At 47.4% G+C, this 27,909-nt stretch overlaps 2 protein-coding genes across 5 annotated transcripts in view; one reads left to right on the top strand and one right to left on the bottom strand.

Annotated features, from left to right (window-relative positions):
* Positions 1 to 463, bottom strand: part of PCARE (photoreceptor cilium actin regulator) — a 32,794-nt gene extending 32,331 nt beyond the window's left edge. Inside the window, exon 1 of one of the 2 annotated variants that reach the window (XR_012883294.1) lies at positions 247 to 463. The gene's annotated coding sequence lies outside the window, so the exon portion shown is untranslated. The remainder of the gene's footprint in view (positions 1 to 246) is intronic. The other variant, XR_012883295.1, reaches the window with a different exon arrangement.
* CLIP4 (CAP-Gly domain containing linker protein family member 4) overlaps positions 1 to 27,909 on the top strand; it is an 86,582-nt gene that overhangs the window by 6,371 nt on the left and 52,302 nt on the right. The window contains exons 1-7 of one of the 3 annotated variants that reach the window (XM_075863447.1): positions 249 to 472; positions 9,292 to 9,445; positions 11,443 to 11,582; positions 12,328 to 12,421; positions 15,080 to 15,241; positions 15,661 to 15,779; positions 19,055 to 19,291. In XM_075863447.1, coding sequence (XP_075719562.1) covers positions 9,307 to 9,445; positions 11,443 to 11,582; positions 12,328 to 12,421; positions 15,080 to 15,241; positions 15,661 to 15,779; positions 19,055 to 19,291 — 891 coding nt within the window. In that variant the 5' untranslated portion in view covers positions 249 to 472; positions 9,292 to 9,306. Of the gene's footprint in view, positions 1 to 248; positions 473 to 9,291; positions 9,446 to 11,442; positions 11,583 to 12,327; positions 12,422 to 15,079; positions 15,242 to 15,660; positions 15,780 to 19,054; positions 19,292 to 27,909 lie in introns of those variants that run through there. The other 2 variants (XM_075863449.1, XM_075863448.1) reach the window with 2 other exon arrangements.

Here is a 27,909-nt window from a genome sequence, read left to right as displayed (position 1 = left end):
CACCCGCATTTTCCAACGTATAGGAGCACGGCCCGTAAAACACGAAAAAACGGACACGCTCCATAATTCACGGCACGGACACCCATCCGTAGCGCTACGGAAAGGTGCCCACAACCAATAGAACGGAATGGGTCTGTAAAACCGCGGACCGTGGTACGGTTGTGTGAATGGGGCCTAAACCGCGATGTAAATATGAATAGAGCCTTAGCTGTCAGTATATCAGAAATGTTCTTATTTTTCTATTACAAGTTTCTGCTGTTTGGAGGGAAATGTCGGTCTACGTGTTCCCATGGATCGTCACCGCGCGTATTCACCATCACCTCACTCATCTTTCCCGCCCGTTCTCCTCACACACAGAGGCCGCTCGGTGACGTCACGACGCTGGCTCCTCCCCGGTGACGTAGTAAGGGGGCGGAGCTGCTGCTCGGAGCGCTGATCGCTGGATGGAGACGCTGAGGGTGATCGTGTGACGGTAACTGAGGGGTGAGGGGGGGGCGGACGCCTACTGACCGGGGGCACCCGGGATATAACGCGCGGTGTATACACGGGAGGGGTTATATATATATATAATGTACGGTGTGTACACACTGACAGCCGGACACTGCATGTAGCTGTCACTATTGTGTATACACTGTACCGTATCACCGTGTAATGCTGCGTCCCCATATATCATGTATACACCAGTCTGTATCATACGTATTATCTATATAATTATATATGTGCCACTATTGTAAAATCACATCATGTAGAGATAATGGCTACTCCGGCATCTGACAGTTCGGAAAATCTCATAATCTGGTGTGTGACTGATTGGAATGCCAGATTAACGGAAGCCCAGCACTGCAGGTCCCTGATATATAATATATCTATCTCTCTAATAACACCGGGACCTCCAGAAAATGAGATGCTGTGGACTCTGCTGCCAGGAAGGGCTATGTGTGGACCCTGCTGCCAGGAAGGACTGTGTGTGGACTCTGCTGCCGGGAAGGGCTGTGTGTGGACTCTGCTGCCGGGAAGGGCTGTGTGTGGACCCTGCTGCCGGGAAGGGCTGTGTGTGGACCCTGCTGCCGGGAAGGGCTGTGTGTGGACTCTGCTGCCGGGAAGGGCTGTGTGTGGACTCTGCTGCCGGGAAGGGCTGTGTGTGGACTCTGCTGCCGGGAAGGGCTGTGTGTGGACTCTGCTGCCGGGAAGGGCTGTGTGTGGACCCTGCTGCCGGGAAGGGCTGTGTGTGGACTCTGCTGCCGGGAAGGGCTATGTGTGGACTCTGCTGCCGGGAAGGGCTGTGTGTGGACCCTGCTGCCAGGAAGGGCCGTGTGTGGACCCTGCTGCCGGGAAGGGCTATGTGTGGACTCTGCTGCCAGGAAGGGCTGTGTGTGTGGACCCTGCTGCCGGGAAGGGCTGTGTGTGGACCCTGCTGCCGGGAAGGGCTGTGTGTGGACTCTGCTGCCGGGAAGGGCTATGTGTGGACTCTGCTGCCAGGAAGGGCTGTGTGTGTGGACCCTGCTGCCGGGAAGGGCTGTGTGTGGACTCTGCTGCCGGGAAGGGCTATGTGTGGACTCTGCTGCCAGGAAGGGCTGTGTGTGGACCCTGCTGCCAGGAAGGGCCGTGTGTGGACCCTGCTGCCGGGAAGGGCTGTGTGTGGACTCTGCTGCCGGGAAGGGCTGTGTGTGGACTCTGCTGCCGGGAAGGGCTGTGTGTGTGGACCCTGCTGCCGGGAAGGGCTGTGTGTGGACCCTGCTGCCGGGAAGGGCTGTGTGTGGACCCTGCTGCCGGGAAGGGCTGTGTGTGGACCCTGCTGCCAGGAAGGGCTATGTTTTTGATTTGTTGGTCAGGATTATAGGAAAGCTGGGTGACGTGACCTGTGGGAGTTGTAATGATTGACCTTCCCAAAAACAAAGATGGCAGAAGAGGAAGACCCGGGGAGTGAGGCTCCATCTGTAGATCCGCTCTTACTGATATATTGGGGAAGTACCCACCCCTACAGGAGCGGCCGTTGGGGTTGTCGGGGGCTCGTATTGTTAGCAGGAACTCTAACGCATGTTACTGTCACTGGCGAGATAGCAGAGGTGTCGTCACAGTGTGTTTACAGCCCAAAGGGAACAATACAGGTTGATAGAAATGTATCAGACAATCTCTTACAATACAATCCCCCAATATACGAGTCAGAGCGGCGCTTTGATCGATCGGGTTCGGCTTGTGAGGACGCTGTTGTGGCTGCAGAGTATCGCGCCCGCGCTCCTCTGGGGACTGATGCTGTAATACGATATCAGGACAGTGATTCATCTCCCCGCTCTCCTGTAGGATGATGTCACCGGTGCAGGCGGCGTCCCATTATCCCCCATCTGTCGTTTTCTCACCGGAGCGGTCCCTGCGCTGCAGCACTTATTGGGGTACGTCCACACGGCATATTTTAGGGCCGAAAAATTGGAAGCAGAAGACCGCCTCCAAACATCTGCCCATTGATTCCAAGGGAAAAAACGCCGTTCTGTTCCGACGGGGCGTTTTTTTATGCGTCTGTTTTTTTTTTTTAAAAAGAGACGCCCGCGCAAAAGAAATGCATATCACTTCCTGAGCTGTTTTTGGAGCCGTTTTTCATTGACTATAGAAAAACAGCTAAAAAAAACGGCCGTAAAAAACGCAGCGAAAACCGCGAGTTGCTAAAAAAAACGGCTGACAATCAGGAGCGGTATTCCCTCTAAAAAAAGCTCCTGTATTTTCAGACGTTTTTTAGTGAGCGTGTGAACATCGCCTTATAGTCCAGGGAACCGGTCTGAAATTAAAGGAGGATCCTCCCGGGGGCGTGAGAGGTCAGGGGTCGGCCGTTCCAGGTTCACAGCAATGGTGAGGCTCCGTGCGGTGCAATGACTTCAGGCTCTGGCTACACGACGACGACTTTGGTCGCCACCGACCTCGCAAGTAATAATGGTGGACGCGTTCTGACAAGCGATCGGTCGGATATTTATGCTGCCCTGTCTGAGGTCGTATAGAAGGGACAGACGTGATGATTTCCTTGAGCTGTCCCTTATTAGAGTGTCACCTGCGACTCACAACCACATTGCGTCCTAAATAGTCATAAAACCGCAGTCACAGACAAATCGCTAACTTTTTTGTTGTGTGACCAAAGTTGCCGTGTAGCCGGAGCCCCAGGGTATATTCACACGGAGTTTTTTTCGTGCTGTTTTGATGCAGAAACCGCGCCAAAAAACGTCTAAATCTCCTCCCATTGATTAGAGTGGGAGGCAGAGGTGTTTTTTTCCCGCGAGTGGAAGAAAACGCTCACGAGAAAAAGAAGCGTCATGCCCTTTCATCAGACATTTCCGTCTCTGACCTCCTATTGACATCAATGGGAGGCAGAGAAAGGGGTTTTTCGCAGCATTTTTTGCCCGCGGCGCTTAATGACCGCAGCGGTAAAGAGTTCACGCAGGTCAAAATCTGATTTTCCGCCTGCAAAAAAACTCAGTGTGAACAGACCCTTAACCTGCATGAGAGAGTCCATCATTCTGATAGTTCGGGATAGACCGTTATTAGTAGTATGTAAAATCATCACTGTTTTCATGATCTCTGCTTGTTGTCAGTGAATGTGAACATTGTTTGCATTTAGAGGCTGAAGTACTGACCTCATACTACTCACAGCTGAGGGTTTGTATCCAGTCCATAAAATCCCCTGTGAGCTGAACAGTCTGTTCTCTAGGTGGATCCGTTTTATCTGCACCCGGAGATGACACTGACAGCAGAGGTAGTACACAGGCCGCTTGGGAGCGGGATTCTCATCTAAGATCAGCTGCTTCATGGCAGGCAAGAAAATCCCTGACTGATCAGCCAATCCAGCGGTATTTGTGATCTATGTTCGTGGTCATATAGACCGTATGGGGGGCGCAATTACTTTTCTTCTAAGGTTGCAGCGGGGCCCCTTTCCTGCAGGGTCCCTGTGCAGCTTCACAGGTTGCACATATATATCTGCCCCTGGCTGCACTGGTACAGTGTAACAGACTATCCGGACGGGAGGGAGATGTCTGCTGCTGCTGATGTATAGCTCTCACAGGATTATCTAGACTTGATACAATTGTAACAAACCCTCAGCTGTGTTAACAGGACTATTTTCACTCTCTGAATGTAAAGAATTCTCTATTTGCTGACAGCAAGCAGAGAGATTGCTAGGGTACTGTTGTAAACCTCTATGGCTAGGAGAATAAATCGTCGGTTCTAGTTAAATGATAAAGCGATGATCTGATTAAATAATAATTTGAGAGTCCACGTGTAGTAGTTTTCGGAAAAAAGCCTCCCACGTAAGTCTGGTCCAGGTGACGCTTGTCTGAGGAGCTGACATTTCTATTCAGTAACTTTGGATAAGACTCCTGCTCCCTCTAGTGGTCATCGCTTGGAATTAAACCCAATGTTGAGATCCCACTTTTTTTCTGCTGCCTCTGTCCTGGTTGAACACATGTTGGATTGGTAGAAGCAGCGGGTGATATCTATGGAGAGGTGGCGCCAGCTCATGTTTACGCCATCGCCAATGCCCATGGCACCACTTCTCCTCAGTTGCAATGATTTTAGAAAACGATGGCGGCTGAGGGCAGAGGGCGGCTGAGGGCAGAGGGCGGCTGAGGGCAGAGGGCGGCTGAGGGCAGAGGGCGGCTGAGGGCAGAGGGCGGGGGAGAGGGATGCTGAGGGATGGGGAGAGGGATGCTGAGGCTGAGGGCAGAGGGAGGCTGAGGGCAGAGGGAGGCTGAGGGCAGAGGGAGGCTGAGGGCAGAGGGAGGCTGAGGGCAGAGGGAGGCTGAGGGCAGAGGGATGGGGAGAGGGATGCTGAGGGTGAGGGCAGAGGGATGGTAAGGGCAGAGGGATGCTGAGGCTGAGGGCAGAGGGATGCAGAGGGATGGTGAGGGGAGAGGGATGGAGAGGGATGGTGAGGGATGCTGAGGGTGAGGGGAGAGGGATGGTGAGGGGAGAGGGATGGTGAGGGGAGAGGGATGCTGAGCAGCCATGATGAGTTATTGAGATCATCTATAGTTTGTATGACGTATAAATGGCGCATATGGCGATTATGAAGAGCCGATACTTGGCCTGTCTGGTGCCGCATTGTGAATGTGAGGAGAGGTCGGTGCGCAAGGATTTGCATCTCATTAGCTCCAGCTTTACGTGTTCCGCCATGCGCTGGACGGTTCTGGGAATTGGGCGTGGATCTCCGCCAGGTACATGGGGTGGAGACGCTGCCGAAAACTCCAGGTTTCACACGTATGCAATAGACCTGGGGCAGAAGCGTTCACTCATCTTTTTCTCTTCTTTTTATGCAGATACATTTTATAATGAAAAGTTTGCAAATCCCTAATATACTTTGTTTCCATTCCCATCACTAACGTGATTCCTACTTGCTGTCAGTGAATGGAAACATTGTTTACATTCAGCGGATGATTACCTCTCTTGATCATGATCTACGGTCACAGATACATGGCTTGATACAATAGAGAGCACTGATACACTGTAACGAGAGGTGCAGCTGTGTCAGCAGGACATGGTCTGGTCGGGTTTTCAGCCTCTGGATGTGGGAGATTTATTGATATTGTGGTCGGGTGCGGGCAATTTATGGTTAATGTGTATGAAAAGTCTGGACATGGGAGACGCGTTTCTTCTTACTCTACCTCATGGCTGCCGTATACACTGCTAATTTTCACCTTAAAAATGACGCACATGTTAAATAAAACTGTCGCGTTTTGCAGATTTTGACCTCCCTTTACTTTGCAGCGTTTTTCGTTCATGGCCATTGAGCGCCGTGGGCAAAAAATGCAGCGAAAACCGCTTTCTCTGTTTCCCGTTGATGTCAATGAATGGTCAGAAACGGAAACACGGGAAGAGCATGACGCTTTTTTTTCCTCGCAAACATGTCAATGTGGGGGGAATTTGTGTCTTTTTTTTTTGTGCTGATTCCAATGCGGTTTCCGGAACAAGAAACGCTGTATGAACTGACACTGAGCGCCCGGCGCGGGGAGACTTCTGTACATGTCCTCCCTGCACACACTGGCTTTATGTGCTCCTGACTGATGTCATTTGGAGTTGCCAGCAGCTCTGCGTCGCCGGCTTACCATGGGCAGTAAAATCCGTACACGAGGTCCTGAGAAACTTTTTTTTTTTTTGCGCGGTCTGTCCGAAGCAAATTCAGTCTCATGTATAGAAATAAACATCACCCAATTCCATGGGTCTTTACTGGCGTCGCTGCTTGGAGAGACGTTGCGACCTGTGACGGAGGTATAAGGAAGCGTCGCTGCTAGAGGAGAACATCCGCCTGTGCTCTGCCGTACATGTTATTTCACAAGGAGGGGTGAATCCGGCGCCTCATGGAGACCCCAGATCGCTGCACACGAGTGCCCACAGGACCCTCATACAGAAGTATAGGAGTCCCGTGTGCCTGCAGGACCCTCGTACAGAAGTATAGGAGTCCCGTGTGCCTACAGGACCCTCGTACAGGAGTCCCGTGTGCCTACAGGACCCTCGTACAGGAGTCCCGTGTGCCTACAGGACCCTCGTACAGGAGTCCCGTGTGCCTACAGGACCCTCGTACAGGAGTCCCGTGTGCCTACAGGACCCTCGTACAGGAGTCCCGTGTGCCTACAGGACCCTCGTACAGGAGTCCCGTGTGCCTACAGGACCCTCGTACAGGAGTCCCGTGTGCCTACAGGACCCTCGTACAGGAGTCCCGTGTGCCTACAGGACCCTCGTACAGGAGTCCCGTGTGCCTACAGGACCCTCGTACAGGAGTCCCGTGTGCCTACAGGACCCTCGTACAGGAGTCCCGTGTGCCTACAGGACCCTCGTACAGGAGTCCCGTGTGCCTACAGGACCCTCGTACAGGAGTCCCGTGTGCCTACAGGACCCTCGTACAGGAGTCCCGTGTGCCTACAGGACCCTCGTACAGGAGTCCCGTGTGCCTACAGGACCCTCGTACAGGAGTCCCGTGTGCCTACAGGACCCTCGTACAGGAGTCCCGTGTGCCTACAGGACCCTCGTACAGGAGTCCCGTGTGCCTACAGGACCCTCGTACAGGAGTCCCGTGTGCCTACAGGACCCTCGTACAGGAGTCCCGTGTGCCTACAGGACCCTCGTACAGGAGTCCCGTGTGCCTACAGGACCCTCGTACAGGAGTCCCGTGTGCCTACAGGACCCTCGTACAGGAGTCCCGTGTGCCTACAGGACCCTCGTACAGGAGTCCCGTGTGCCTACAGGACCCTCGTACAGGAGTCCCGTGTGCCTACAGGACCCTCGTACAGGAGTCCCGTGTGCCTACAGGACCCTCGTACAGGAGTCCCGTGTGCCTACAGGACCCTCGTACAGGAGTCCCGTGTGCCTACAGGACCCTCGTACAGGAGTCCCGTGTGCCTACAGGACCCTCGTACAGGAGTCCCGTGTGCCTACAGGACCCTCGTACAGGAGTCCCGTGTGCCTACAGGACCCTCGTACAGGAGTCCCGTGTGCCTACAGGACCCTCGTACAGGAGTCCCGTGTGCCTACAGGACCCTCGTACAGGAGTCCCGTGTGCCTACAGGACCCTCGTACAGGAGTCCCGTGAGCCTACAGGACCCTCGTACAGGAGTATAGGAGTCCCGTGTGCCTACAGGACCCTCGTACAGTAGTATAGGAGTCCCGTGTGCCTACAGGACCCGCGTACAGAAGTATAGGAGTCCCGTGTGCCTACAGGATCTGCATGGAGCCTTGCGTTTGTATTTGCGCGCGGTCTGGCAGTGATGGCCGATGCCTCTTGTGACGCCCTCGGTGATGTCACTGCCGGTCAGCGCACGTCGTTGATTATTTGTCAGGAGGGAACGATCTGTGGTTGGATCATCAATAAATATCTGGAATCCAGTTAGCGGTGATAGACGTCTTGTGGTGAGGAGGAAAAACGCCAATAAGTCACGGAGGGAGAATATTCATGATAAGGCCGAGTATTCTACGTCTCATCTTTCCCTGGCTTTTGCCACCCTCCCTTTTTTTTCACCCAATATATCTAAAATGCAATCAAGTTAGCAAATAGTCTTGTCTCCTACCGTATCGTGTATACAGCTCCTATTCAGACTGATTTGTCTCCATGGTTACAGACTACAAGCAATCCCATGTGTAGTCTGATTCTGCAGTCACGTGTTACTCCGCTCCCTCTACCTCTTTTTCTACTTTCTGGAAGTTATGAAGGAGTGACGCACGACGGCAGGATCAGACTACACAGGGTTTTATTTGTAGTCTGTAACCATGGAGACACATGGTTTCAAGAGTACGCAGAATGGAATGAGATTTGTATCCAGTCTATTTACAAAGTTGCTTAAATTTTATTTTAGATGCATTGGCACAAAATTTTAACACATTGAGCAATGTTCTCGCCCCATTTCTACCCCCTTTGTGTATCCCCCCCCCCTCTTTGAGCAGAATACAGCAGGATTGAAGTTTTTCACATAAAAAGTTCTACAAAAAATCCTGAAAACTCAGCGACACCGTGAAGAAGATTTATATTAAGGGTCATAGTGCGGCAGAATGAGACGCCATATTCATAAAAGTATCCCGTGGACGTGTATAAATAAGGCGCTGGTTCTGACCGTAGAGAATTCTTCTGCAGTGAACGAATGGCCTGACCTGGGGTAACGTCTACATGAGAAGTCTCCCAAAAAAGAGAAAAGCCGCAACATAACGCTGCGAGCCAAGAAGTGACGGAAAAACAAACCATGTAATAACGTGCGCCGTTTACTTTTTGGAAAAATACACCAAAGTCTGGGCCTTGTTTTAAGAAGAAACCAGCGTGTCGATCCACTGATCGCCGAGGGTCCGGCTTTTTTAATGGCCGCGTCCAGCCACACATTACCCTCCAGTGGAAGCCGCGTTACGTTCCGGCCATTTAAATGTAATGCATCGACGCACTGAGTCTGTTCGAGCAGGAGCCCCTTTTACAGCCCCCCCCATAACGTCCATGTGCCCTAATAGTGGAAACGGACGGGGGGGGGGGACGACGGGGGGGGGGGTCGTTTGTTTGTCTCTGATCAGCAGTGGAAATATTTGAGATGCATTTGGAATGTGTAAAATTCTGTCCTGAAGAAGAATAATAGTCGGGATGAAGTGTCTACGGGAAGCGTGGGATCAGGGGTCAGGCTGAAATATAATAAGTCTGGTGACAAGTGAGCGGCACAGCTGCCGGCGGGGTCCGTGGGGGTCGCAGAGCTCTGTTGTGAGAGGTTTATTTCTGGCGCTTGTTCTCGTCCTGTCCGCTCTCCTGTGTCTTCTTCTCTAATGTCCTCCCCTTTTATCTTGTTTCTCCAGGTGGTTTTCTAGAAAATGACCATTGAGGACCTGACTGCCCGCTACATCCACGAACACGCTCTTTCCGCTATTCACCGCTTCCTGCCGTGCTACCTGGACCCCTGCAGACCCGTCACCTTCTCCATCGCTGCTGCTCCGATGCCGTCTGACTGTGGTGAGTACAGGACGATGTGTGGGGGAATTGCAGAAGAGGCAATCCCGTTAAATATGCAGCGTTTCCCGCAGTGGCTCATGAAATCCATCAGCAGACGCCAGCCCCAGTAGTCTGTACTCTGCAATGGAGCAGCAGGCACGGGCTTGTATATACCGTCACCGGCTTCTTGTATACATTATGGGCTCGCGTTCCCTTCAATAGGTATATATGATGTAAGTGCAATTCCTGATTTATATGAGCGTGTCGTCGTCCGTGGTAAAAGGGGGGTCAGTCTCAATAGGGGAAGGTAGATTATGATCTTGGAGACGGCCGCTTGCATACACGGGGGTGGACTTTTTCCGAGCAGCTTCACTACCTGGATGACATATGTACATTAAAGTCTATGTATGTCATTCAGGTGCACACACTGCATCATGGGTAAATAAACTTTCTGGAGTTCTCCTGCGGGTTTACCTATCATAACTGGCGAGGAGTAAAAATTATGTCTTATACTCCAGTCACATCCAGATCTGCACTCAGAATTGTACTAGTTTCCTCCTGTCGGGCTGCAGAATTTCGCATGTCTCTACTTTCACCCCTGCTGGTTCAGGGTCTGTGTAGAGTTGAAGAACCTCATGTGTCCCGGTCTCCTCCTGCTGATTCAGTGTCTGTACAGAACATGTTCCGCTCTGGCGCTTAGTGGGAGTTGTAGTTTTTATTCCAGGCACTGTACGTTAACCCTTTCAAGATCAAGGACTTCAGATTCCGGAAAGTTACCTTTTGGAATAATAAACACCTCTACCACCTATTGAAATCAATGGAGTGAGATCTGGGGTATTTTTTGCGTTGATACTGATACGGTTTCCGCATCAAAATCAGTGTAAAAAAACCGCCGTGGGAACATGACAAGTTTATGCCACAACATAATCCGCGCCGTCATCCGGGTATAACGATATAAAGTACATTTACTTTGCCCAACCTACGTCCGCTCTATAACGCCCGAGAACACGGGGCTCCACTTTTCTCTACAGGAGACGGGTTATAGTTTTATGTGGATTTGATATATTTTATTCTCTGCGATATTAAGGCATTATTATATTATAGGGGTCCACGACGTCCATGTCACCGAGGATGGTCCCTGAATGTGCAGGTGGATTGGGGGAGGGGTTACATTTTTTATTTTATTTTACAGGATCTTTTTTAATTTGTTTATTATTCTTATTTGTAACTTTTTTTTTTTTTTCCAGCATTCCTAATGTTTTCTGTCCATGATCTTTGTCCTCTCAAAGGGGTTCACCACTTTGGACCATCCTTACCTGTTAGAAGGGTTCCTTGACAATAACTTGATCACAGTGTCCCCCTGCTGGAACCCCCAGCGATACGTCGTAATCTGCGGGGGGGACGACGACACCTGGCAGTAAGCATTTAGTTTCCCTGCAGTGCCCCCACAGGGGCAATTAAGTATTACACAGTGTCCATTCATATCAATGTGTTGTCTGTAACACAGGACAGGACCTCCAGAGAGAGAGACGCTCTATGTAACAGAGGACCCCCCCCCCCTCTATTGTCTCAGAATTCCCTAATAGGGGGTATGACAATGGGTTTTCTAAACTGGACAAGCCCTTTTAGTGTCTTACAGGATAAGCTGATGTGTGTCTGTCAGCACAGCCTTGACCGTATAGGCTAGCAGAATTCTGTATGCTGCTTTGGATGCGACTAGAGTATCAAGATCAGTAAGGAGAAGTAAAGCTGTGGATTTAAGCTTTGTAATCGTGTTGAATAAGTGAAGCTGAAATGTCAGTGTGAGGTTTAGTGTGATATCCCGGAGCGTGCCGGAGACGCTCATATAGCTATTATTCTGTCCTTTACTTGTATATTTTAACTCAATGTCTGACTTCATTCTACCAGTATTTGGGGACCTCCGCGCCGGGACCCCACAATATGATCTTCTGACTTGTTTGATGTCACTGATGGACACCCTTTAAATCTGTCTAATTATTATTTACTTCTTGTCGCAGAACTTTCGTTTTTTGACCCCAACGATGCCTCGTGTCAGGACATATTGTTTGACCCGGACACCTCAGTTTCCGAGCTGTTTGCTATCTTAAGACAATGGGTCCCCCAAGTCCAGCAGAACATAGACGTCATAGGGAACGAGGTGAGAACCGGACTGACCAAAGAGCAGGGGGGGGGGGCACTCTAGTCCTTGAACCGGAAGAGTCTCCCTGCTTTCCTTTGGACCAATGTAAGGGATGAGGGCGTCCACATTTATTTGTGTAGACCATATGTGGCCCCTTGTTCAACCAAAATGAGAGCTATATAAGTCTCAGACTGGAGGGAGACCTACAATTATAGGACTGCAGAGACGCAATATATTACAGCGAGTAACGCGGGAGACGGGGCGGCGGGTTTACACCTCGGACATGTGATGCTTTATCAAATAATCCAGCTGCAAAGCTAAAAAAATGTCATAAATCACACGTGGAGGTAAAACAATCAACTAATGAAAGAACTGGGGGGGGTGAGAGGATGGGCGACTCGCATGACCGCCATGTTTATGGGTGTTTTTTTTTTTTTTTTTTTATTGCTATTGCTCGCAGAATACACAAAGATAATCGTAACATCAGTAGAGAATTAGCCATAATATGATGCCAGCCACGTAAGTGTCCATAAGGACCCCCTAAGCCATAATCATTGGTGGTCCCAGCCCTTAGACCTCCAGTGATGAAATATTTATGTCCGATCCTCTTGATCTACGATGTGTTGTTGGTGAGAAACCCATGTAGATAAATGTCACTTGTCCCAGACACACCAGAGATGATATATATATATACACACGTTATTAACACGAGATGTGTCGCTGCACTGACGGGGTTCATGTTGTATGTAAATGTCTGTTGCAGATTTTGAAGCGAGGATGTAACGTCAATGACCGGGATGGACTGACGGATATGACGCTGCTGCATTACGCTTGTAAATCTGGAGCGCAAGGAATTGGTGAGAGCGGTGTATGACGGGTACTCTATATATCATAAGACATGGTGTCCTTTACTAGCACCTCCATGGCGTCAAACATTCAGCTACACATCCACGCGCTGTGTGCCCGATCCACGCGCTGTGTGCCCGATCCACGCGCTGTGTGCCCGATCCACGCGCTCTCTGCCCAATCCATGTACTGTGAGGTAGATGTGTTTTTTTTTTCCCACGAACGGAAAAAAACACTTGCGGGAAAAAGCGTCATGCCCTTTCTTCAGGCGTTTGTCTCTGACCTCCTATTGACATCAATGGATGTCAGAGAAAGTGGTTTTCGCAGCGTTTTTTGCCCGCGGTGCTCAATGGCCGAGAAACGCCGCAAAAAACGTGGCAAAGAGCTTGCAGGCAGGTCAAAAACTGCCAGGCAGATTTTTGCACCTGCAAAAATCTTAGTGTGAACAGGGCCTTACTGTACAGTGCCTGGTGTAAATACCACATTTTCCAGATTGCAAATCATCAGAGCAAACTCTGTGCAGACACCTAACAAACAGGGAATGCTGGGAGATTTCAGCTTGGAATCCTGCAGAATAGTGAGTGCAGCTCCGGAGTATAATACAGGGTGTAACTCAGGATCAGTACAGGATAAGTAATGTAATGTATGTACACAGTGACTCCAGCAGCAGAATAGTGAGTGCAGCTCTGGAGTATAATACAGGACGTAGCTCAGGATCAGTACAATGTAATGTAATGTATGTACACAGTGACTCCACCAGCAGAATAGTGAGTGCAGCTCTGGAGTATAATACAGGATATAACTCAGGATCAGTACAGGATAAGTAATGTAATGTATGTACACAGTGACTCCACCAGCAGAATAGTGAGTGCAGCTCTGGAGTATAATACAGGATGTAACTCAGGATCAGTACAGGATAAGTAATGTAATGTATGTACACAGTGACTCCACCAGCAGAATAGTGAGTGCAGCTCTGGAGTATAATACAGGATGTAACTCAGGATCAGTACAGGATAAGTAATGTAATGTATGTACACAGTGACTCCACCAGCAGAATAGTGAGTGCAGCTCTGGATTATAATACAGGATATAATTCAGGATCAGTTCAGGATAAGTAATGTATGTACACAGTGACTCCACCAGCAGAATAGTGAGTGCAGCTCTCGAGTATAATACAGGATATAACCCAGGATCAGTATAGGATAAGTAATGTAATGTGTGTACACAGTGACACCACCAGCAGAATAGTGAGTGCAGCTCTGGAGAATAATACAGGATGTAACTCCGGATCAGTACAGGATAAGTAATGTATGTACACAGTGACGCCACCAGCAGAATAGTGAGTGCAGCTCTGGAGTATAATACAGGATATAACACAGGATCAGTACAGGATAAGTAATGTAATGGATGTACACAGTGACTTCACCAGCAGAATAGTGAGTGCAGCTCTGGAGTATAATACAGGATGTAACTGAGGATCAGTACAGGATAAGTAATGTATGTACACAGTGACTCCACCAGCAGAATAGTGAGTGTAGCTCTGGAGTATAATACAGGATGTAACTGAGGATCAGTACAGGATAAGTAATGTAATGTATGTACACAGTGACTCCACCAGCAGAATAGTGAGTGCAGCTCTGGAGTATAATACAGGATATAACACAGGATCAGTACAGGATAAGTAATGTAATGTATGTACACAGTGACTCAACCAACAGAATAGTGAGTGCAGCTCTGGAGTATAATACAGGATGTAACTCAGGATCAGTACAGGATAAGTAATGTAATGTGTGTACACAGTGACTCCACCAGCAGAATAGTGAGTGCAGCTCTGGAGTATAATACAGGATGTAACTCAGGATCAGTACAGGATAAGTAATGTAATGTATGTACACAGTGACCCCACCAGCAGAATAGTGAGTGCAGCTCTGGAGTATAATACAGGATATAACTCAGGATCAGTACAGGATAAGTAATGTAATGTATGTACACAGTGACTCCACCAGCAGAATAGTGAGTGCAGCTCTGGAGTATAATACAGGATGTAACTCAGGATCAGTACAGGATAAGTAATGTATGTACACAGTGACTCCACCAGCAGAATAGTGAGTGCAGCTCTGGAGTATAATACAGGATATAACTCAGGATCAGTACAGGATAAGTAATGTAATGTATGTACACAGTGACTCCACCAGCAGAATAGTGAGTGCAGCTCTGGAGTATAATACAGGATATAACACAGGATCAGTGCAGGATAAGTAATGTCATGTATTTACAACTTTTTACATTAATTTTATGTAAAATGTACAAGGCTGTACATAAACTATGTGAAATGTTCACACTCGTAGACATCAGTATAAACCTCATTTTTGTAAAGAAAGTTTTGTGGTTCAGATTTCCCCTATTTTGGAATCGTTCACATTGTAGTGAATAGAGATGATCGTTGAGGAAATAAATTGTCCTGCTCTCTGGTTTATTTGTATATTGTGACGGGAAGCAGTAAATCCCGCTCTTTATCTTTTCTTTGGTCCGTGGATGCGCAGTTTATAATTTTGATGCATAACCATGATGGGCAATCCGTTATATTACATGAGGAGCCTTTTTTCTCAGTTACCAATTACAAGGTTTGACATTCGCGTTCCTAAAGCTACATACGATTTATTTCACAGGAGACGCAGACACCGCTGCAAGATTCGCCTCTTGCCTTATTGACATTGGCGCCGATGTGAGCTTACGAAGTCGCTGGACCAACATGAATGCTCTGCATTACGCGGCCTATTTTGATGTTCCTGAATTGATAAGTCTTATACTGAAGGCTTCAAAGCCAAAAGGTAGGAGGTCCGGCAACTGGAGGCATCTATGTCCTTAACATACGGATATAACGGGATCTCACATTACTCTCCTGTCTCCCCCGCTGTCGCTCCCCGGCCTCCCCCGCTGTCGCTCCCCGGCCTCCCCTGTCTCCCCCGCCGTCGGTCCCCGGCCTCCTCTGCCCTCGGTCCCGGCCTTTATTAATGCAGAGCGCGAGTCGGTTTTCTGCGTGCTTTGCGATGTTCAGCTCGGTGTGACCGCATCTCGGAGAGGAAACTTCTATGTGGGCGACTGCTGTGCGGCCGTTCTGTCTCCCCCTAAGATTTACTATAAGATGTAATGTTTTTCCTGTGTGATGAGATCAGTGACATTTCCTGCAGACGTGGGGCTCACCGTTCTCCGTCCCGCTGCCCGCTGGGACTGGTTCTATTTCTTTCAGATGTCGATGCCACCTGCAGTGACTTTGATTTTGGAACTGCGCTGCACATCGCTGCCTCTAACCTGTGCCTGGGAGCTGTGAAAGCCTTGTTGGAATACAGAGCCAATCCGGCCTTCAGGGTAAGCGAGCCGAGAACCCGCCACGCCGGCCGGGGAGAACCGCGCCTTATTGTATTGGCATCTACAGAGTTTCTGTTGTTTATTTTGTGACCCTGAATAATTACTTTGCTCTTTGGCTACTTTTACTTAATACCGGGTGTAGGCTCCTCATCCTCCTCCTCATCATCCTCCTCATCATCCTCATCCTCATCATCCTCATACTCCTCATCCTCCTCATCCTCCACCTCATCATCGTCTCTACTGTACTAGGAAATGTATCTGAATCTTCCCCAGTGGGAAACAATGTTGCGGTATCACATGTCAAAATCGCACTCTGGATTTTCAATACTGTTAGGCCCCCTGCACACGACCGTATTTTTAATGCGTAATTACCGACTCGTTCATTTTTATGGGCTACGGACACCTTTCCCTATTTTTACGGATGGGTATCCGTGCCGTAGAAATGATAAAACTTGTCCTTTTTTTACCGTAATTACAGCACGGACTCCCCATGGAAGTCTATGGGCGAGTCCGTAATTACGGAAGTGTTGCTATGCAACGCCAGATCGTTACCCGTGATTCTGCCCCTTTTTTTTTTTTGCCAATTCATGAATACGGTTGCAGTTTGGACCGCATTTACGGACACACTTCTGTAAGTGCGGATGATTTACGGATGACTATAAATGACTGCGGATCCGTATTTATGGACAGTATTTATTTATGGATGAATGAATAATACGTGTGCATGGGGTCTTAGGCCTCGTGCACATGGCCGTACCCGTTATCACGGTCTGCGATTACGGGCACGGCTGGCGGCTGCAGACAGCCACCCACATTTTCGGTCCGTGCTCCCATACGGAACATTTCTACTGTCCGTGGTCAATAGAAGTGAATGGGTTCGCAATTACGAACGATTTTTACGGTCGTGTGTTACAGTGTAACCTTTGGCTGCGGACACAAAAACCCGGTGACCCATCACAAGTGAATAGAGCATTAGGACTCCTGCACGGGACCGTAATTGGGATGTATGTGATCTGGATCCTGAATAAGGTGCTAAAGCATGTCCATGGAGTCTGCGTACCGTTGTGTTGTCATACAGCAATCTATAGTGTTTTTGTTTTATGGCGTTTGTCTTAAAAAAATCGCAACGTGTCCCACTGGATATTCTATACACTATCTGGCCAAAAGTATGTGGACACCTCTCCTAATTGAGTTCAGGTGTATCAGCCAAACCCATTGCAAACAGGTGTATAAAATCAAGCACACAGACGTGTAATTTCTATAGACAAACATTACTGGTAGTAGGAGTCGTATTGAAGAGCTCAGTGAGTTTACACGTGGTACTGTCAGAGGATGCCACCTTTACCACAAGTCAGTATATGTTAGTGTTATTATTGGCTAGATCTGCCATGCTCCCCTTTAAGTGTTATTATTTTCGAGATCTGTCCCGGTTACCTATAAGTCCTATTATTATCGGTTAGATCTTCCAAAGTCACCTGTAAGTGTTAATATGATCTACTAGATCTGCACTGGTCATCTGTAAGTGTTATTATCTGCTAGATCTGACCCGGTCACCTGTAAGTGTTATCTGCTAGATAGCACTTACAGGTGACTGGAATCTATTATTGTGTAGTAGAAGTGTCTAGGTTTAAGAGTTCAGCCACGATGCGATAGACCATCCAATACCACAGAGCGGGGTCGCCGAGTGCTGTGGTGCGTAATAATCGCCTGTCCTTTGTTGTATCACTCACTACAGACATCCACACTTCCTCTGGAAAACATAAGCCTAAGATCCGCATTCAAAATGCCAAGCGGCGGATGGAGTTGTGTAAAGCCGTCTTAGAGATTCCATAAGAAATAATTACTTTGGGAGCAGTCCTTTAAACCAGCGTGTACAAGAAATATACAAACGTCATCTAGTCCGACTATCACAACAGAACATCCCCTTGTATTTAAAGAAGTTGTGTCGTTTTCTGAGATAAGACGGGGGTCCTCTGTTCAGGATCGTCATCTCTTGGTCAGAGTGGAGAGCGGTTACATAGAGCGTCTCTCTCTCTCTGGAGGACCCGTCCTGTATTACACCGACAACACATTGATATGAATGTGCACTGTGTAATACTTCATTTCTCCTGCGGTGGTGCTGCAGGGAAACCGAACACTTACTGCCAGGTTTCTCCACAGATCACAGCTGATCACTGGGGGTTCGGGCAGGGGGAAAATTTGTGATGTGCTTATTGTCAAGGGACCTTTTTAACAAGTAGGGATTGTACAAAGCGGAGAACCCCTTTAAATACGAGCCATGTAATACGACATTTAGCAGCTGATCTCTGGGGGGGCTCCAGCCGCAGGACTCCCCACATTCGTCTCATACTGAGGAGTAATCGGGTCGTCTGTCTCTTTTTGCCTTCAGAGCTGGCAGGAAATTCTCCGCACAGGAAGTCGCGCTTGTACGTGTCACTTCTGAATCTCTCGGCAGACGATTGTTTTCTTTATAAAAAAAAGACCTGTATCTCGTTCCCCCTGAGCGGCCTCATTTGCCTTATGTTATGATGTATATATTTAGGGTACGGTTTAGCAGGGCACACAATAGTTTTGCTTTTCTTGTCCGTTCCCATAGATGCCCTAGAAGATTCTCTGGCGACAGATTCCCTTCATTAAATTAGTCGCGCCTCTGGCTCTCTGAGTCGTCCCCCCCCCCCCACATTTCGTAAAAGTGCCATGTCAAATTTTTGGAGCAAATTGTGAATTTTGCTGCAATTGCGGCTTTTCTACGCCAGATAACGAATACGTTTCCCCCTCTGCGTTTCAATTCTTCACCTTTTTTTTCCAAGTTCGCTGATTGCTGTCAATGAATAGGAACTATTTTGTTTACATTCACTTCCCTTCGACCTAGTTCTACTCGCCTAGTAGATGGTTTGTTACGGTGCAGGTCAATGCTATCAGCCTGAAGAAGAGAGATGTGTTTCTGCTGTGTGTGTAGCTTACACTGGTACAAGGTAACGTGCTCTCAGCTGTATGAAAGTAGAAATGGGTCCGAATTGGTTTCCAGCCTCTGATTGTAGACCATGTTTTGTTTCCATTCACTGACAGCAAGTGATCTTGAAAATTAAGAATTTCAAAACAAAGTTTACAGTATATGATGAGCAGGCTTGATTCACATTAGACTGACATGGCCTGCAGTCCTTGTGGCCTCCTGCTTATCTATGAATGTATGTTGAGGTCCCGTTTAGCTTCCGGTAGATCGGCGCCCTCGCTGGCGTTTTCTGTCTCAGTCACTGATCTCTGTTTCTTTGCAGGATGACCGAGGTCGTGTCCCGGCAGATGTGGTCCCTGACCCGGTGGATATGCCGCTGGAAATGGCTGATGCGGCCGCCGTAGCAAAAGAGATCAAACAGATTCTGCTGGATTCCTTGCCCCTGTTGTGCGATCTCTCGCAGATCTCCCTCCCCAACTACGACAATGTGCCGGGGTCCGTGTCGCTCCAGTCCTCCGGTCTGAAGCTGGGAGACCGAGTGCTGATAGCCGGACAGAAGGTACGTAAAGCTGCTGACTGCATGTGATTGATGCCTCTGCTGACGGGATAAATGTAATTCAAGAAGCTTTCGTTGTCCCTGCTCATAGTCCCTTAACCACTTCATGGCCGGAGTGAATAAAAAAAATCATTGTGTAATGAAGTTCTTCAACTTCCTTATATACTTTGTGTTGCAATGCCTCACAATTTTCAAGATTTCTGCGTGCAGTCAGTGAATGGAAACCTTTTTTACATCCAGGGGCTGCAAATCAGTAAAGACCTCCTACTTCTCACAGCTGAGGGTTTGTTACAATTGTATCCAGTCTAGAGAATCCTCGAGCTAAACACATCAGTACCACAAACCTCTCTCCTGTAAGGCTTTGTTCACACGTCATGTGTTCAACGCGTTTTACGCACCGAAAAATGCGTCAAAAACGCATGACATCAATGGGAAAGCGCATTGTAGTTTATACGACGCGTTTTTTTACACACGCTTGTTTAAAAAAACGCGTTGTGTAAAAAAAGAAGCGTCAGGTCAATTCTTAGTGCGTAAAACTAGCTTAATTCCCATTGTCAATGGAAGTCCTAATTATATGGCAAAAAACACAACAAAAATGCTGCAAAAAACCGCGACAAACACGTAAAAAAAGCCTGTACAAAAACGCTAGCGTTTTTTTACACTTCGTTTTTTTTGAGCGCCGTATGAACAAGGCCTAATAGTACTTTGCCACAATGTATCAGACAGGAGTCCAGCTTGTTTACAACACAGAGGATTGTCTAGACTGGATATAATTGAAACAAACCCTCAGCTGTGAGAAGCATTAGATGTAAACAAGTATATTTCCCCATTTACTGGCGGCAAACAGAGATCTTGAAAATGGCAAAGAATTGAAACCAAGTATACTAGAAATCTGCAGAACTTTTATTATACAGGGATTTACATGCTGCTTTATGGTGAATTGCGCCTATAGGAGTCATCAGGTTTGTATCTTGGCTAGCCGCTATATGACTGCGTGCTTCCCATAAGTCCTTGCACCCGTCGGTAGATGTATGCCCGCTCCTAGGTCTTCCATTGCACTAGGTGTCACCCCCCCCCTATTAGCTCCGGGACATCCGTTCTTCACCTATAGTTGCTGGATTCACACGCAGACAGATCCCCGGGCCCTTTCGCACCATTGTGGCGGCAGACGAGGACACGAGGAGCTGCAGTATTTATTGCTCTATGTATTTCTTCTGATTCCCCCCCCCCCCCATGCATCCATTACATTTTACGATTCTCCTCTCGGTGAGTGATGTGTTTTCACAATCTTGGAGCAATTAACATGTCACAATGTGACACGCAGATTCTAGCTGGATATTTCAGGTCTTTATGATCTGTAGCAACACAGCAGAGGATGCATAATTTGTAGATGCAATTAGATCAGATGATGATTGAAACCAGGCTAATTGGTCCAGTAAACGCTGCACGCAGATTGTTCTGTAATATTGTGGCTGGTGGCCACCAGGGGGCTCCCTTGTCTTTTAATAGTATTTCTATGTTTGCTTCCTAGTGCAGTAACAATGGATATTTCCCAGCCTTGCTTTTGCAGCTCTTGTTGTTTTTTTTTTTTAGATAAGCTGACAGCTCCTCTATACTACACCACACAGGAGAGCTGACAGCTCCTCTATACTACACCACACAGGAGAGCTGACAGCTCCTCTATACTACACCACACAGGAGAGCTGACAGCTCCTCTATACTACACCACACAGGAGAGCTGACAGCTCCTCTATAATACACCACACAGGAGAGCTGACAGCTCCTCTATACTACACCACACAGGAGAGCTGACAGCTCCTCTATACTACACCACACAGGAGAGCTGACAGCTCCTCTATACTACACCACACAGGAGAGCTGACAGCTCCTCTATACTACACCACACAGGAGAACTGACAGCTCCTCTATACTACACCACACAGGAGAGCTGACAGCTCCTCTATACTACACCACACAGGAGAGCTGACAGCTCCTCTATACTACACCACACAGGAGAGCTGACAGCTCCTCTATACTACACCACACAGGAGAGCTGACAGCTCCTCTATACTACACCACACAGGAGAGCTGACAGCTCCTCTATACTACACCACACAGAAGAGCTGACATGTCCTCTATACTACACCACACAGGAGAGCTGACAGCTCCTCTATACTACACCTCACAGGAGAGCTGACAGATCCTCTATACTACACCACACAGGAGAGCTGACAGCTCCTCTATACTACACCACACAGGAGAGCTGACAGATCCTCTATACTACACCACACAGGAGAGCTGACAGATCCTCTATACTATACCACACAGGAGAGCTGACAGCTCCTCTATACTACACCACCCAGGAGAGCCGACAGATCCTCCATACTACACCACACAGGAGAGCTGACAGATCCTCTATACTACACCACACAGGAGATTTGACCGCTCCTCTATACTACACCACACAGGAGAGCTGACCGCTCCTCTATACTACACCACACAGGAGAGCTGACCGCTCCTCTATACTACACCACACAGGAGAGCTGACAGCTCCTCTATACTACACCACACAGGAGAGCTGACCGCTCCTCTATACTACACCACACAGGAGAGCTGACCGCTCCTCTATACTACACCACACAGAAGAGCTGACATGTCCTCTATACTACACCACACAGGAGAGCTGACAGCTCCTCTATACTACACCTCACAGGAGAGCTGACAGCTCCTCTATACTACACCACACAGGAGAGCTGACCGCTCCTCTATACTACACCACACAGGAGAACTGACAGATCCTCTATACTACACCACACAAGAGAGCTGACAGCTCCTCTATACTACACCACACAGGAGAGCTGACAGCTCCTCTATACTACACCACACAGGAGAGCTGACAGCTCCTCTATACTACACCACACAGGAGAGCTGACAGCTCCTCTATACTACACCACACAGGAGAGCTGACAGCTCCTCTATACTACACCACACAAGAACTGACAGATCCTCTATACTACACCACACAAGAGCTGACAGATCCTCTATACTACACCACACAGGAGAGCTGACAGCTCCTCTATACTACACCACACAGGAGAGCTGACAGCTCCTCTATACTACACCACACAGGAGAGCTGACAGCTCCTCTATACTACACCACACAGGAGAGCTGACAGCTCCTCTATACTACACCACACAGGAGAGCTGACAGCTCCTCTATACTACACCACACAGGAGAGCTGACAGACCCTCTATACTACACCACACAGGAGAGCTGACCGTTCCTCTATACTACACCACACAGGAGAGCTGAGAGATCCTCTATACTACACCACACAGGAGAGCTGACAGCTCCTCTATACTACACCACACAGGAGAGCTGACAGATCCTCTATACTACACCACACAGGAGAACTGACAGCTCCTCTATACTACACCACACAGGAGAGCTGACAGCTCCTCTATACTACACCACACAGGAGAGCTGACAGCTCATCTATACTACACCACACAGGAGAGCTGACAGCTCCTCTATACTACACCACACAGGAGAGCTGACCGAACCAAAAACAGCGCCACACCCGTCCACAGTTTGTGTGTGGTATTGGAACTCCGACCCATTCACCTTAATAGAGTGGAGCTGCAATACCAGACACAACCCATGGACAGGTGGGCCACTGTTTCTGGAAGAAAGCAGCCATGTTTTTCTAGGCTGTATAACCCTTTAAATCCTGCCTTTGTGTTCATGATCCGGTGGCTTGTAGTTGGACCGTGCATCTTGTGTTTGTTTCAGCTTTAATAATCTTAAACCCAATAATACACCAGTTGGCAGCTCTCCCCTCTGTTGCTGGCTGCACGGCCCGTTCTTTCCGTATGGCTCAGATCTCTCATTCTACAAAACAATCATCGACTGTCGCTTTTTGGCTGGTGCCAGCTGTCTTTGTTTTCTGGGACACTGGGTTAAGGGGTGTAATTACCCACTAGGGAACTCCTATTCACTTCATATGATGAGTCATTGAAAGGAAACCAACACATTTTTCCAGCTTCTTCAGTTTTTTGTATGTATTTGTAACTGTGTTTTAAATTTTGTTTTCTTAACCCTCTGTATGCAGCTCTGTGGTGGTAAATGCAGTGTTTCGCTATGTGTCGTATATTTGCAAATATTGCCTGCTAATTGAAGACCTCCAAGTCCAAACTCTACCTCCTGTATTACAGCATAACAGCAAGGACCCTCCCCCCGCACACATACACACACAAATTTCACATGAATCAATAGTGAGTGCAGCTCTGGAGTATAATACAGGATGTAACTCAGGATCAGTACAGGATATGTAATGTATGTACACAGTGACTCCACCAGCAGAATAGCGAGTGCAGCTCTGGAGTATAATACAGGATGTAACTCAGAATCCGTAGAGGATAAGTAATGTAATGTATGTACACATTGTCCCCACCAGCAGAATAGTGAGTGCAGCTCTAGAGTATAATACAGGATGTAACTCAGGATCAGTACAGGATAAGTAATGTAATGTATGTACACAGAGACTCCACCAGCAGAATAGTGAGTACAGCTCTGGAGTATAATACAGGATGTAACTCAGGATCAGTACAGGATAAGTAATGTATGTACACAGTGACTCCACCAACAGAATAGTGAGTGCAGCTCTAGAGTATAATACAGGATGTAACTCAGGATCAGTACAGGATAAGTAATGTAATGTAAGTACACAGTGACTCCACCAGCAGAATAGTGAGTGCAGCTCTGGAGTATAATACAGGATGTAACTCAGGATCAGTACAGGATAAGTAATGTAATGTAAGTACACAGTGACTCCACCAGCAGAATAGTGAGTGAAGCTCTGGAGTATAATACAGGATATAACTCAGGATCAGTACAGGATAAGTAATGTAATGTATGTACACAGTGACTCCACCAGCAGAATAGTGAGTGCAGCTCTGGAGTATAATACAGGATGTAACTCAGGATCAGTACAGTATAAGTAATGTAATGTAAGTACACAGTGACTCCACCAGCAGAATAGTGAGTGAAGCTCTGGAGTATAATACAGGATATAACTCAGGATCAGTACAGGATAAGTAATGTAATGTATGTACACAGTGACTCCACCACCAGAATAGTGAGTGCAGCTCTGGAGTATAATACAGGATGTAACTCAGGATCAGTACAGGATAAGTAATGTAATGTATGTACACAGTGACTCCACCAGCAGAATAGAGAGTGCAGCTCTGGAGTATAATACGGGATGTAACTCAGGATCAGTACAGGATAAGTAATGTAATGTAAGTACACAGTGACTCCACCAGCAGAATAGTGAGTGAAGCTCTGGAGTATAATACAGGATATAACTCAGGATCAGTACAGGATAAGTAATGTAATGTATGTACACAGTGACTCCACCAGCAGAATAGTGAGTGCAGCTCTGGAGTATAATACAGGATGTAACTCAGGATCAGTACAGGATAAGTAATGTAATGTATGTACACAGTGACTCCACCAGCAGAATAGTGAGTGCAGCTCTGGAGTATAATACAGGATGTAACTCAGGATCAGTACAGTATAAGTAATGTAATGTATGTACACAGTGACTCCACCAGCAGAATAATGAGTGCAGCTCTGGAGTATAATACAGGATGTAACTCAGGATCAGTACAGTATAAGTAATGTAATGTATGTACACAGTGACTCCACCAGCAGAATAGTGAGTGCAGCTCTGGAGTATAATACAGGATGTAACTCAGGATCAGTCCAGGATAAGTAATGTATGTACACAGCGACTCCACCAGCAGAATAGTGAGTGCAGCTCTGGAGTATAATACAGGATGTAACTCAGGATCAGTACAGTTTAACCCCTTGCGTACCTTTGACGTAATAGTACGTCGCTGGCCACTTATGCCAGCGTACCTTCGACGTACTATTACGGCGCAGGAATAAACTGTCACTATGTGAAATCACATAGTGACAGAACAGCGGCGGCAGCTGTCATTGACAGCTAACCGTCTCTGCTACCGGCCTGGGGACCAATTAGCAGTCCCCAATGCCGGCGATTGCTGTGATTGGTCAGTCTCTGAAGACTGACCAATCACAGCCGTCTGTGACGTCGTCTGCAGGAGAAAGCTCCTGTCACTTTCTCTGATCTCCTCATTTCTGTGAGATACGTGAGGAGATCAGAGAAAGCAGTGTAAAAAAAAAAAAAACACTTTTTATTAACCCCTTCCCGAAAATGGGCGTATAGTAACGCCCTGAGGATGAAGCGGGCACAGGAGCTGTGCTCGCTCCATCTTCATCGGATGTCGGCTGTAATATACAGCCGACATCCCACTGCAACTACAGCGATCACTGTCCTCTCCGATCGCTGTAGTTTAACCCCTTAAATGTCGCTGTCAATAGCGACAGCGGCATTTAAGTGATTGATACAGAGGGAGGGGGCTCCCTCTGCACCCCATTGCCCCCCCCCCGCGAAAAATCGCGGGGTTCTGATGGTTGCAATGGCAACCAGGAAGCCTAGCAACGGCTTCCTGGTTGCCAGGTACGGGAGCCTATTAGGTCCTGCCCAAGGCAGGACGTAATAGGCTCAACTGTCAGTTGTAAAGTGACAGTTACAATACACTGCACTACATCAGTACATACAGAAGTAGTGCAGTGTATTGTGCAGGGGATCAGAAGATCAGATCTTCCAGTCCCCTAGTATGTGTAAAATAAAAAGTGAAAAAAAAGTAAAAAAAAAAGTTTTCGATAAATAAATAAATACAAGTTTTACGTAATAAAAACAATAATCGCCTTGTTTCCCTGATCAAGCCCTTTATAATTAGAAAAAAAATGAAAAAAAAGACAAAAACTAGACATAATAGGTATCGCCGCGTTCGTATCGGCCTGACCTAAAAAAATATCATATTATTTATCCCGCACGGTGAACACCGTAAAAAAAATACCATAAAAAACAATGGCAGAATTTCCTTTTTTGGTCACGTTGTTTCCAAAAAAATGGAATAAAAAGTGATCAAAAAGTCGCGCGTAGCCAAACATGGTACCAATAAAAACGACAGTGTGTCACGCAAAAAATGTATGTACTCCGCACAGATTACATATGCCCCCACATTATAAACTGAAACACCAGTAAAACACTAAACAAAACTACTACCAAGCAAAATCTGCGCTCCAAAAGCCAAATGGCGCTCCTTCTGGGCCTGGCAGTGTGCCCAAACAGCGGTTTATGACCACATATGGGGTATTACCGTACTCTGGAGAACAGTTTAACAATTTATGGGGCGTATGTCTCCGGTGGTACAAGCTGGGCCCAACGCATTGGGCACTGAAATAGCATATATGTGGAAAATGTCAATTTTATATCTGCAACATCCACTGTGCACTAATTTCTGCAAAACCTTTGGGGGTCAAAATGCTCACTACACTTCTAGATGAATTCCTTGAGGGGTGTAGTTTCCTAAATGGGGTCACTTCTCGGGAGTTTTCACTGTACTGGTACCTCAGCGCAATGCAACATGGCGTCAAAAACAAATTTTGTAAAATCTCCACTCCAAAAACGAAATTTCACTTTTTCCGTTTAGACCCTTGCCGTATGTCCAAATAGCCGTTTACAACCACATATGGGGTATTTCCGTAATCAGGAGAAATTGTGTAACACATTTTGGGGTGTCTTTTCTCCTGTATTCCTTGTGGAAATGAAAAATTCTGAGCTAAAGCTACAGGTTATATTTCACGGACCAATTCTAATAAAATCTATAAAACACCTGAGGGCTCAAAATGCTCACTACACCTCTAATTTAATTCTTTCAGGGGTATAGTCTCCAAATTGGGATCACATCTGGGGAATTTCTACTGTACTGGTACTTCAGGGACTCTGCAAATGCGACATGGCCCCCAGAAACCAATTCAGCAAAATCTGAGCTGCAAAATCCAAATGGTGCTCCGTCCCTTCTGAGCCCTGCCATGGGTCCAAACAGCAGTTTATTACCACATATGGGGTATTTCCGTAATCAGGAGAAATTGCTTTACAAATGTTGAGGTGCTTTTTCTCCTTTATTCCTTATAAAAATTAGAAAATTCTGTGTTTTTTCCAAAAAAAAGTCTCTTTTCATCTTCACAGACTAATTCCAATAAATTCAGCAAAAAACCTGTGGGGTCAAAATGATAACTATACCACTAGAAAAATTCCTTGAGGGGTATAGTTTCCAAAATGGGGTCACTTTTGGGGGGATTCCACTGTTTAGGTCCCTCCAGGGCGTTGCAAACGTGACACGGCACTGAAAACCATTCCAGTAAAATCAGAGCTCCAAAATCCAAATGGCGCTCCCTCCCTTCTGAGCCCTGCTGTGGGTCCAAACAGCAGTTTATTACCACATATGGGGTATTTCCGTAATCGCGAGAAATTGCTTTACAAATGTTGGGGTGCTTTCTCTCCTTTATTTCTTGCAAAAATTAGAAATTTTTACGTTTTTCCAGAAAAAAAGTAGATTTTCATTTTCACAGACTAACTCCAGAAAATATAGCAAAATACCTGTGGGGTCAAAATGCTAACTATACCCCTAGATAAATTCCCTGAGGTGTGTAGTTTAAAAAATGGGGGTCACTTTCGGGGGTT

Source organism: Rhinoderma darwinii, chromosome 4, assembly GCF_050947455.1.
Source record: "Rhinoderma darwinii isolate aRhiDar2 chromosome 4, aRhiDar2.hap1, whole genome shotgun sequence".
Taxonomy (NCBI): Eukaryota; Metazoa; Chordata; class Amphibia; order Anura; family Rhinodermatidae; genus Rhinoderma; species Rhinoderma darwinii.
The sequence above is the reverse complement of the archived record's forward strand: the minus strand, read 5'-3'. Positions and strand labels throughout refer to the sequence as shown.